This window comes from Pteropus vampyrus, unplaced genomic scaffold, assembly GCF_000151845.1.
Source record: "Pteropus vampyrus isolate Shadow unplaced genomic scaffold, Pvam_2.0 Scaffold43, whole genome shotgun sequence".
NCBI classification, from domain to species: domain Eukaryota; kingdom Metazoa; phylum Chordata; class Mammalia; order Chiroptera; family Pteropodidae; genus Pteropus; species Pteropus vampyrus.
This window is the reverse complement of record NW_011888824.1, coordinates 713,010-725,418: the sequence shown is the minus strand read 5'-3', so window position 1 is coordinate 725,418 and position 12,409 is coordinate 713,010. Positions and strand designations below refer to the sequence as shown.

The following is a 12,409-nucleotide window of genomic DNA, read 5'->3' as shown; positions in this document are numbered from 1 at the left end:
TTTCAACTATGACATGTAGTTTATGTAAATATAGAAACTCTCTGGAACTTAGATAGCAAGGCCTTTTCTTTTGGATATTTTTAGTGTAAACTATAAGGAAAGCACAGTTATCTACAGTGTACTAGAAATAAACTTTCATATCTCAACACTATTGTTATTACAACTTTTTTCTTCTCTCTTGATTGCCCAATCACTAAAGAGCAGTGATCTTCCCGGATAAAAGTCAGTCATATGCAACTCATACAGTTTCTCTTTGCCAGACTAGAAAAAGGAAAGAGTAATCTGTCTCTGGTAAAACAGGTTTATACAGCTAAAAGAATAATGGATTCTCAGCTGACTTTATCAATGGAAAAGACTGTTAAGGAGAGCACTGTTAAGAAATATAGAATAATTTGTATTGTAAGTACAAGTTTATTTAAGTTTTATTTTTATTTTACTTTATTGTAAGTACAGTTCTTTTAGTCTTTCTAGTTTTGTGACAAATGTTAAATATATGACTCCCTACTTATATTTGTGTTACTATTTAAATGTAAAGTTTCAAGTAATTGTGTTCAGTTTTATCCCTTGTGATAACTTTAATGTTAATATTTTACCGATATTTTATAAATAAAAAAATTTGAGTAACTACAAATGAACCTTTGATCAATCTAAAAAGTTGGGAACTGTGGGAGAACAATTTGCAGTATTTATTTTAGCACGATTATAATTACTTCCCAAGTCACCTTTTCATTGCGTGAATATTTTAAGATCAGAGAGTGAGAAATTCAAATGACTGTATTTTACATTCTTTGTTGGACTATTGATTTTATCCTATTTTACTTCACTCCTAGAGATGGTCTCTTTTGCCTATTTTCTCTTTCTTGTTCTTATATGGTAAGATCGTCCCTGTTTAAAAAAAAAACAAAGGTTTTCTTGATTTTTACCATCAGACTTTCAGGAAAAGGGCATCTCTCCTTATTGCATTGGTTTTTTCGCCACCCAACCATTCCCTGTCTAGTTTTGTTTTTACTGTACTGAAGTAACCCTCTTGGAAGCCAGTCTTCCACCTGTCCTTTTCTTGAGTCTCCATAACAAACAATACATGAATAATGCTGAGTATTTTCTCACTTTGAATTATTCTCTCCTTTTGTTTCCAAAATTGCATTAAAATTCCCATTGTTATGACTTTTCTTGTTATCTGCATTCTCTTGGCTGATTTATCTTTCTTTCCAAAAGATAAATATCTTCTACCAAATCTTATCTAAAGATATTTCCTTTAGATAAGATTCCTCATCTTCTTTCATGGTTTTAAGAGTCATATCAAAAACTCCAAATATGCCCCCAGCTCTGATCTCTCCTTGAGTTTCTGTCACACAATTTCAAGTGCCTGCTTGCTGGCTCCTCATACAGTACCTCAAGCCAAAACCAAATGAATAATTTTTTCATACCTATTCTGCCACCGTTTTCTCCTAAATCCCCTACTTTAGTTAATGTCACCACCATTTTCTCACTCAAGCATTGTTTTAAGGAATAAATGAAACAATATGTGTAAGGGTTGAGCCCAGTGACTATCACAAAGTAAATGCTCAAGATATTCTATTTGTTTATAATCCTTCTAAGAACTTTGGAGCAACTCTGTTAGCTCTTATGCCATTTATTATATTTATCCTCTTATAAACTCAGGAAATCATAAACTCCTTGGGAGCAAAACTCATGCATCATTTATTTCCCTTCTTTGTATCCTTCTAGTGGTTTACTAGTACATATAATAGAAGTTCAATATTTCAAAATCACATTTTAAAATATTTCAAAGGTACCCTTATGTTTCCAAATTTTAATGTTTCATTTAAAAATTTTAAAGCACTTTACATTCAGTCAAGCTAAAGCCAAATGGTGAATTCTCAGTGATTTTCAAAGTCCAGAACTCTCCCCTCTTCATTTTGTAGATTAGATAGTTTAAGATATATATGCACCTCAATATCAAGCAGCTTATTCAAAATTACATATTTAGAATGAATAATTATATGAGATTAAAAACAAACCTTAACTATGAAGGAGCTTACAGAATAATGCAGAGAGCAAGCCATAAATAAGTACAAAGTCAGCTAGATGTTTATTTCTCCAGCAAGCTTGAATTGCCAAGGACTGAAGATAAGATGTACACAGAAATATGTCAGTTTGTAAATTTATGATGCATGAGGTTTATGGTAGGAAAGTTTCCCAGTGTTGTGTTTCTTTGTAGAATTCCTAGTCTTGGTCACCAGTGACTTTTAATAATCATAAGGAATGCGAATGCTGTTATTTAATAACGGTTTCTGTTCACCTTTCCTTTTCCATCTCTGCACTGAATCAATACCTGCTGGAAGGTCATTGACCCTTGGGTGACCTTTGAGACTTCATATGAGAATTGTTTTCATAGTATTTTAACATATTTTCCTAATTGTTGAATTCACTTCTATTATAAAAGTCAGATATGTTAATTTTTCAGTTGATTTTCAGAGTGAAAACAAAAAAAATCAGCATTTTATATGGGTCTTTATTATCTGAGCAAATTTAATGCTGTATTTTTTTCTTCATGAAAGTGGTTTAAAAAGTTATAGCAAAAGTTATTGGTACGATAAAATACTTTTCTAAGTAATTCATGTGTCTGTTGCATTCATATTCTTTATGGTAACATATATTATTCAAGCTCTCTCATCCAGCATGCTTATCAATAGACTTAATGGATGGGGAGAGAGGTGAGTGGGAAGAATTCTCTTTAATTATATCACAGTTTAATTCTAATTGTAGCATAAAGTCCATTACACTGAGGAGCTTTGTCAACAGTAGTGATATGATACTAAATGATACATGATCTTTGGTCACACAGCTTCCAAGCTGTCCTAATTCATTTGTTTGAGTGTAGAGCAAAGCAGAACATCTGCTAGTTAATTATTTGAACACTATAGTTTTGTGTATGTTAAACATTGTCCTCTGATGGACAGAATGGGAGAAAAATACCCTGCAGGCTGTAATGAGGTAGTTAACAATTTCACAGTTTTTGATAGGCTTTTAGATAAATGATCTCCAAACAGGTGTCTAGTTAAGAAAGGAAAAAGGGCAAAGGTAAATGATTCCCATAGTTTCATGGGTTTAATTCAATCTGAGGTTAAGCTAGCTGGAACTAATGTATTTAAATTTGAAGATCTGTAATAAATGGTATTTTAAAATGCTTCCCAAACCTTTCTTAATTTTTGTCATTAAATAAAATTATATACCTCTATCATCGTTGGATCTGGTATCATGTATAAGCAACACACTGTGTGTCCTTCATATTCACTGAGGGAGGGTGGTTATCTGGATTTTTGTGTATATATATATTTAATTGTAAAGGTTACTTTTCTTTTTTCTGTAATAGGTTCTTCTTGTTTTGTTGGTGATTGTGACTCTCGGCTTAGGCCTGCAGCTTGGACTCAGAAAACTAGATGAGCAAGGTATACCCCTCAGTGTTTTCTCGACATTTGCCAATTTCTTCTTTCTCCTCCCCTTCACTCTCTCTCCCCTGAGTCTCCTCTCTTATACACGTAGCACTCTCCTACTAGCTTCTCTTTCTCTCAACTCCACTTATCAGGAACCCACATCTGTGATTAGTATTATTTGCTGTCATTTATGGACTTTACTTTTTGCCCTCATCCCCCTGCTCTTTTCAGAGTCATGGCATTTCTATTGTGGCACGATCAATTCTAAGACCCATGGAGCCGACTGAGGTGAATTATGAGGCTTTATTAGCTGGCCGGGACAGACTCTACCACGCAGAGTTTGAGATCAGCCCCGAGCTCGCAAAAGAGGCAGTTTATAAAACCTAGAACCACACCCTGGTTTAACATCAAACAAGCAAACAGATTAACCCTAGTTAACATCAAACAAGTAAGCAGATTACAGAAGCAGAAGTTGGCCCTTAGCATATCTTTGCCCAGAACCACACCCTTAACATTTCCAATATTTTCCTCTTACTTTTCCTTAATTTCATAAAGGACTTTGATAACAGAACCAAAGACTCCTGACCCAGTTTCCACTCTAATCTTTAATGTCCACTAATAAATTTGGCCTTGAAAGTCTTCATTGCTCCCTTCCCAGGACCTCCTGCCATTTTTCCTGCATCTTGATATCACGTGAGTATTGCTCCATCCCTGAAACCTCATAATTTCTTGGTTAGGCAGTGCCACATTCTTGAAATGAGGTGCAAAATAAAAGCTTCACATTCTTTTTTTTTTCTCATAAGAAGCAAAGGAAAAAATAGAAGATATATGCCCCCAAATATCAAAACACCTCACATCTCTTTTGCCATATCTCACTAGTTTGAACAGTAAATAAACCATTTGCGAAGATTATATAAAAAGCACTTTTTATAATCTTGTTATGTATTATTTTGGTACTTTTATTAAGGAGAAGAATGAGTCAAATGTTAGATAATTTATCTCCTTTTTCAATTTGGCTGATTAACTTCTAGTTTGACTCCAGGGGGAAAAGTCTTATCAGTTCTTCGTTAAGGAGACTCTTGGTGAGCTTAACTGACAATTTTCCAATTATGTTTTCACTTAAGAATGAATAAACACTAAGTACCCCTTAGCGTAACATGGAAACACAGTGGAACCCAAAAGATGGACATTACCTGCAAAGTTACTGTCCTGTCTTGGTCACTTGGTTGTTTTGTTTCTGAACTACAGTAACAGTCCTAGATCTGACAAATACTGGCAGGTCATTGTTGTGGTATTATTCTATGTTAGTGCCCACAGGTGGGCATCATTTCTTGGGTATTTTGTCCCACAAATCATAATTTAATAGCAAGAAGCTTATACTAATATTTGAATAAAATCTCCAGCTCTTTCACCTTTCTCCTTTGAGTCCTACACCTACTGGCTGGCTTCCCAGAGGTATTGTCCTCATTTTCTTCCTTTTATCTTGGTCTATCAGCCCTTATCTGGCATCACTTTCTTCTGCCTTCTACCCAGGGCATTGGTATTTAACTCCAGCCCTTATTTGCCAGTATCTTTAACATTTTCATCCCCTCAACTTTTATCTAATCCCCAACCCTAGACCATTTTTACCATTCTCTGCATCAATTAACTCATTTTTTATAGGCAATGTATTTTTCCTAGTGTAAGTTTTTAAACCAGTTTTTCTATCTGAGTTCTTACAATTATATTGTTTTATGTACAGATACTTTTTTACTTATTCTTTAACAATTGAGCACCAACCATGTGCTAGTACTATTCCAATTACTGGGATACAGTGGTGAAGAAAACAGACAAACAGAAAAAATCCTTCAGGATTTACATTCTAGCAGGAAAGACAGACAATAAAAATATAAATAAGTAAATATAGATATATAGCGACAGGGAAAAGTGCTAAGGAATAAGTAAAACTGAAAAAGGAAATATGAATTATTGAGTCAGGATGGAGTGGAGTGTATGTGTGAAATAACTTTTGCGTAAAGAACTAAAGGAAGTAAGGGAGGAAGAGGGATATTTTGGAAATGAACATTCCATCCAAGAGGAAATAGCAAGTGCAAAGGTCTAGCGCAGAAGCTTGCCTAGCCAGTTTCATTTCAAGAATAACAAGGAGATCATTGAGGTAGCACTAAGAGGACTAGAGGGAAGGAAGTCATAAAATGAGATCAACCAAGGGGAGCTAGATCAGAGGGGTTGGTAGGCTAAAGTGTCGTCTTCAGCTTTCATCCTGAGTGTGAACTGGAACTGATAGGTGGTTTTGAGATGCTATGGTTTAGTTTTCAACATGATCACTCAAGCTGCTGTACTATGAATAAATGGTGGAGTGAAACTCTAAGTAGAGAGATGAATTAGGAAATAATTGCAACAATACAGACAAGATTTATGTCTCGGACCAGGGTGGTAGCATTTCACCTGGTGAGATGTAGTTGGATTCTGAGTATATTTTGACATGGTAGATAGATTTTATTGCTAGATTGAGTATGAAGTGAGAAAGAGAGGAGTCAAGAATGACCTCTGCATGTCTTTTGGCATGAACGTCTGAAAATATGGCATTTCCATAACTGAGCTGGGAGAGACTGTAGAGGAAGCCGGTTTGGGGACAATAATTAAGAGCTTAGTTTTGGATATGTTAAATTTGAAATGTCCAGGCCGAAAAGTCAAGAAGATAGATATATGAAGCTAGCTTTAGAAGGGTAGTCCTGCAGGGACCTGCAATGTGATTATCAGCATCACATGTGAGGTTTAAAGCAATGTGACTGGGGTATGCCAGCCTTGAAGAATTGAGGCGATGAGGGATAAAGAACACAGAAGACTAGGAAGAAGTGCTCAGGAATGTGGAGGGAAAGGCACATGATTATTTTATCATGGAAGCCAAGGGTGGAAAATGTTTCGAAGGAGGAGAGTGAATGTAAAAATGTAAAAACCTTTTATGTAAATGGTATATCAACATATTCTTCTACTTTTTCACTGAATATTTTTAAAGATCCATCTAAACTGCTAAGCATGCATATATTCTTATTCATCTATCTACTTGCTAGGTAGTACTCTTTGGCATGTATCCAACATGCCACTTGACCTATGTTCTCTCCTGGTATTGAATATCCAGGTTGACTTTAGTTCTTTAATATCACATAAATTCTGCAGATTCTCTTATAGACCAGTGTGGGATTTGCTTTGTTATATACCCAGGAATGGAAGCCCTGGTTCTTAGGGTTTATATTTTAATTTGGATAAGTAATTCTAGATTGCTTTCTAGGATGGCTGCCACAGCCTACCTTACCTTTACCATACACCCCTATCAACCCTTGACATTATCTGGCTCTTGTCTTTTCAGTAGTGTAAGCTTGAATGTAGAGTGATTTTTTTTTTTTTTATTTTAATTTTTGTTTCTCTGTCCTTCTGCTCTAATCTGTGTTGGTTGCTCTCTTGGTTTGTTGGTGTTTCCCTAGCCTCTCTCTTTTGTGTTAGATCTTATACTTTTGGGATCTCTTATTTGCTCGTTTGTTTTATTTCTTCATTTTCCTAAAGAACATCCTTCAGTAGCTTCCTAAAATAAGACACATACAACATATAACTTGAGTTCTTTCCTATGTAAAGACACCTTCATCATTCTGCCTACCACACTTTTCTATTGAATTTTTCATTACTGCCTTCATGTTTTTATTTCCAAGAGCACACTGAATGTTATTGCTCTTTTTAAAATTGTAGTTTGCTTTCTTATTTCCTAGATATATCTTCTCTTTTCTAAGGCTCCCAAAATTAGTTGTGCGTGTGTGTGTGTATGTGAATGTGTGTAACTCTTACACTCCCTGTATTATTTTCTTTCCAATTAAGTTTTTTCTTTCTTTTTTTTCCCTTGTCTTTTATGGTTGGTGCTATTTTGCAATCTTCAAATGTCTGGTAACAATCTATTCACATTGAAGAGTAAGGCTTGTTCATCTTTTCTCATCATAGCCATCCTCTATGTCTGCTGTCTCTGTGATGAAATCTATTCCTCCTAAATTCCTCCAGATTATGATCTTTCTATTCTAGAGTGGGAGATGGGGTGGATATAGTCACTGCTCCACTTTCGGACTTTAAACCAATTCCACTATATTTAACCTCTGCCTGTCCCTCTTACCCTCACCTGATGATATCTGGCATCTCTGAGTCTGGAACCTCTCTGGGGTCCTGGGAAAAGTCATTCATCATTTATCGCTCATTTATCACTTTGCACTGACAGATTATACAGTACAATGAAAATTACTTATTTGTCTGTCCGAGTTTGTGCTAGGTACTTCTGTGTTCCCACCATTTAGCTATGAGATGTTGGATAACTTCTAAGCCTTGGTTTCCTTCACTCTTGGTTTTCTTCACTCGATAGGAAGCTGCAGGAAAAGATGCTTTGATTCTTCATATAGAGCGCTGGATGGCTGCCGATGTGATATGGAATGTAAAGACCGAGGCAACTGCTGCTGGGATTTTGAAGACACCTGTGTGAAATCAAGTATGAAATCCAAGAATAAATTTATTACCATGTTGGTTGTAATATAATTAATGCATGTCCAGATGCTCACCACATACTTTGTGTATTAACTTACTAGGGCTGCCATAAAAAGTATCATAAACTGGGAGGCTTAAACAGCAGTTTGCCTTACATTATGCTCTGTGAAAAGGGCAAGAGGGAGAGTAATAACCTGGTATGGATAAGATTTGTATTCCTTTCACTTAGTCTCAAAAAATCTTTTCTTTCTGAGTAATAGGGAATAAAGAAGTCACTCATCCAACATATCTGTCTAACCACAGGGCTGATGTCGATTTTGGTTACTCTTCTCTAGGCGGCGTCACTAAGAAACAGCCTTAGTCCAGCCTCTTGCTGTTTTTAGCATTGAGATTAATGTAAACTACTTCATACTTAAGTACTTAGCCTGGGAGAACACCAGTGGCATGGTGGGGAGCTGATCTACCATTTTTGTCACTCTCAACTACGATGGGACCCTGACCTGCCTACATTCTTACAGACCTGACTGTTCCTGTTACTTCTGTTGTCACTAGCTCTTCCTTGCTGCCTGTCCTGAGACAAGGCTGGGCAAAGCTACTCTTGGGTGACAACAATCACTCAGCGTTAGTGGTTTTTTTTATCATCAGAAGCTCCTGGGTGGGAATATGACCAGCTTTCAGAGTTTCTCCAATCTCAGAGGCGTATCTACTAGGTAGACCAGAGCTGTATTGGAAAGCTGCAGTTCTTTCTGTCACCCATGCCAAATGAGGGAAAGTGATGGATTGACCCTCATTTGTATTATGTGTTTTCATTTATTAATGCAGATAAACCAAGAATTTGACTGTATAACAATACATAGAGAAATACGTGAAATTTATATTTTTGGTATTGAATACTTAAAATAAGTTAAATGCTCATGTAATTCTACAGCTCAAATATGGACATGCAATAAATTTCGTTGTGGAGAGACCAGACTAGAATCCAGCCTTTGTTCTTGTTCAGATGACTGTTTGCAGAGGAAGGACTGCTGTGTTGACTACAAGAGTGTTTGCCAAGGTAAGCAGAGGATGTTGACCCATTTGCCTCTGTGAATTTAGTGACTCTAGAGTTGGCCTAGGCCGCAAAAATTAAAACAAGTTGGAGAATCTTCAGCGACTCCATATAGAAAAGAGGATACAATCTATTTACTGTTGGAAGAAATGTGGTTTGTGTGCTCTAGAGGAAGAGGGATGTTATAGGAAAAAAAGATAAGGCTTAAAATTCCATATTTGACTGTAAAGCAAGGTCTTTTTCAGTCCAGTAACTATGCTAGACATATGTGTGGTTTGAGACACCGGATCTTATGGTTAAAATATCATGGAAGAGGTTATTTGGCCCAAAAATCAGTTTGTTAAACCAGTGTTATTGTTGAAACAACTGTGTACTGAGTAGTTAAATTACTGATTTAGGACCCTCAAGGAGTTAGTGCCAAGCCAAGATTAGACTCCAGTTCATTCAACTCCTGATTCTAGCCACTTGCCACTTTATAAATGATGTCAAGTTTTTTAAAAAAATCACCAATCCCTTTGAACATCTGATGAGATTTACAAAAAAAAAAAAAGCACATATATTCATAGCAACAAAATTGCTTCAAGCTATCAACCCCCTTTTCATAACACCACATGCAATTGAGCTAACTAACTAATGCTTTTAATATTTTTAGACAAAAAATATTAGGTTTAATTCTGATATTTTTAAATAAGGGGAAGATGCTATTGTAGAAACATTAACTATATAATCTCTTAATAAAAATAGGTTTTATACTAATAGTTGATAAGGTTTTATACAAAATATAATTGAAGATCAGCTAAAAAAGGCAATTGGATAGGAAAATAAAAGCCTAGAATGGTAACTCTTTTTAAATAATAATCATTTGATATTTTGATACAGTGTTTGATATAGTGAATATTATATTATTAAAATTTTCTCTAAGTTCACAAAGGGAAGTGTGGTTTCTAGTTTGCTTATTTCTCTATAAGTTCACTGACCTTATTGTCTCTGATTTCTATATTCTCCTGACTTTTACTCCAACTTTATTACTCTTAACTTTTTATCTCAAGACTGATCAACAGGTCATGTGGTACAATTTTCCATTGAATACAGTGCACAATATTGCGCAATTTAACAGAAACAAAAGTAATTATTATAAGCAGTGTTGAAATTTACCATTACCACTAATTGGTTACTTTGATAGAGTTAATTTAATTATTTCTATTTATTTTTTAAACAAAGGTAAATGTTTTTTTACTCTAAGGATTAACATTATATTTAAATAAGTTAAGTGATTCTTGCCAAATTATATCTTAAGACAGCTGTTTGAGGGGATTTAAATAAATTTTGCGTAAGAAACCAGCTGGTCACCTTTTATTTTAAGTTTAGAATTTTAAAAAACTTTATGATAAATTTCTAAGATGTATTAAGGAGAGAATAGTATGATGTTTTCCCCACATGTCCATCACCCAGCTTTAGCAATGATCAACTCATGGCCCATCTTGTCTCATTCTGACACACTATAATTTTCAAAAAGATAAAAACACTAACCTCATGTAAATATAAAGTGAACACATCAAAAATTTCTTAACTCATTAATGAGGTAACCAACTGAGATGTTAAATTGTCTCAAAAAGATTTGAAGAGACTAAGTATACACAAGACTGAATGAATGTTGGAATAAAATGACTGAAAATGTAACTTTTGGTGGGACAGAAATGATTTGCATTTGTACAAGACAATTTATTTGCTATCGAACAATAATCAGTTATATTGCTATTAGTTTTCTTCTAATTAATTGCTACCCTGACTGAGTCATAAAATGAATGGTAAAGAATAAGCTAGATAAAGGTATATACTACTAAGTAATTAGATAATCTATATGTGGGCTTTTTAGATAATTCGCAGTGTGACATTGAAACGAAATTTAGTGATCAGTCTTCCTTTTGCTTATTTTCAAGTTTTGGATGTTTTTCTTAATAAAATATACTCTTTATATTCCCCCTAACCTCCCTCCCAAAATTTTAGATTATTTCAAAGCAAATCCTAGAGTTAATATCATTTATCTGTAAATATGTTTAGTATATATCTAAAAAAGATGAGGATTCAACAAAATTATAATACCATTAATATATCTAGTTGATATATTTATGTCATATAGTTGATAATCATTTGTCATAAACTATCCATTGTGTTCAATTTTTTCTGTGCGTTTCATAATATTTAAAAGATTATTTGAAGTAAGATCTAAATAGATTCCATACATAGCAACTGGCTGATATATTCCAAGTCCTTTAAAAGTAGATTCTCTCTTCCTCTTTTTACCCTTTACAATTTACATGTTGGAGAAACGGGGTCATTTGTCTGGCAGAATTTTCCAGTTAGTTGCATCCTCTGTTATAGACAGTTTGTCATCCCTTACATCCCCTACAAATTGGTAGTTAGAACCTGATGACTGTTGTGATTCAAGTACAATTTATTTATTTTGCAAGTATCCTTCATAGATAGTGATGTTACTTTCGTCAAGAGGCACATCTTGTGGCTTGTCTCTTTTGAGGGGGATGTTTTAGCCATTGATAATCATTGTCTAGATCCTTTAGGAGTTGCAAATGATGGCATTCATATTCTATCATTTATACTTCATTAATTAGCTCAATGTTCTGTAAACAGAAACATGTATGGAATAAGAATTTTTTAGTTAAGATCTTAAACATTTGTTCAATCTTACCCAATTAATATCAATTATTATCATTGGTTATTTATTTTTTCCTGCATTCTTTTCTCTTTTTTAAGATCATATATCTATGTTTATTAAACTCATTTTTTCTAACAGTAGGAAAATATTGTCCCTGAGGTAAAAACATTATTTTAAAAAAAAGAAAAGAAAAGACATTGTCTTTTTCCTAAAGCTAAAGGAATTCCCTTTGTTTTTCTTGGTAAAGATGGGCTTCCTGGTATTCGGTTAGTGTAAATTACTGATCTGTACCAATCACTAGAAGCAATGACTGCTAACACGTGAAATAGCACTTAACGTGTTCTGGAAAAATTTAGTTACTGTAGTAACACAAATTGTAGTTTGGAAAGATCATGCCCATTGAACATTTGTTTCTCTTTTATTGTCTGTGATGCAGCAGTCTAAAAATTTTGATCTTATGCTTTTCAGGAGAAACCTCATGGGTGAAAGCCAACTGTAGCACAGCCTGGAAGTCTCAGTGTCCCGAAGGGTGAGAATGATGTGGTGAATTTTATCTTTCTTCAACAGATGGCACATAGAAATGTAATTGAGAGGCAGTATGGAATTTCCCTCACTCTGTTTACATTTTAGAATGAAAGAGTTAACAGAAGATAAGATTCCTTGTGGCTCAAACTCATAAGTGACTTTTGTTTGCTGTATTGTTTACAAAGCATTTTTATACTAATTTATTATATT

At 34.5% G+C, this 12,409-nt stretch overlaps 1 protein-coding gene across 1 annotated transcript in view; it reads left to right on the top strand.

Annotated features, from left to right (window-relative positions):
• The first annotated feature begins 275 nt into the window (after window positions 1–275).
• The window catches only part of ENPP3 (ectonucleotide pyrophosphatase/phosphodiesterase 3), a 62,746-nt gene continuing 50,612 nt past the window's right edge, over window positions 276–12,409 (top strand). The window contains exons 1-5 of the mRNA XM_023529799.1: window positions 276–399; window positions 3,377–3,452; window positions 7,834–7,956; window positions 8,881–9,006; window positions 12,143–12,203. Coding sequence (XP_023385567.1) covers window positions 322–399; window positions 3,377–3,452; window positions 7,834–7,956; window positions 8,881–9,006; window positions 12,143–12,203 — 464 coding nt within the window. The 5' untranslated portion in view covers window positions 276–321. The remainder of the gene's footprint in view (window positions 400–3,376; window positions 3,453–7,833; window positions 7,957–8,880; window positions 9,007–12,142; window positions 12,204–12,409) is intronic.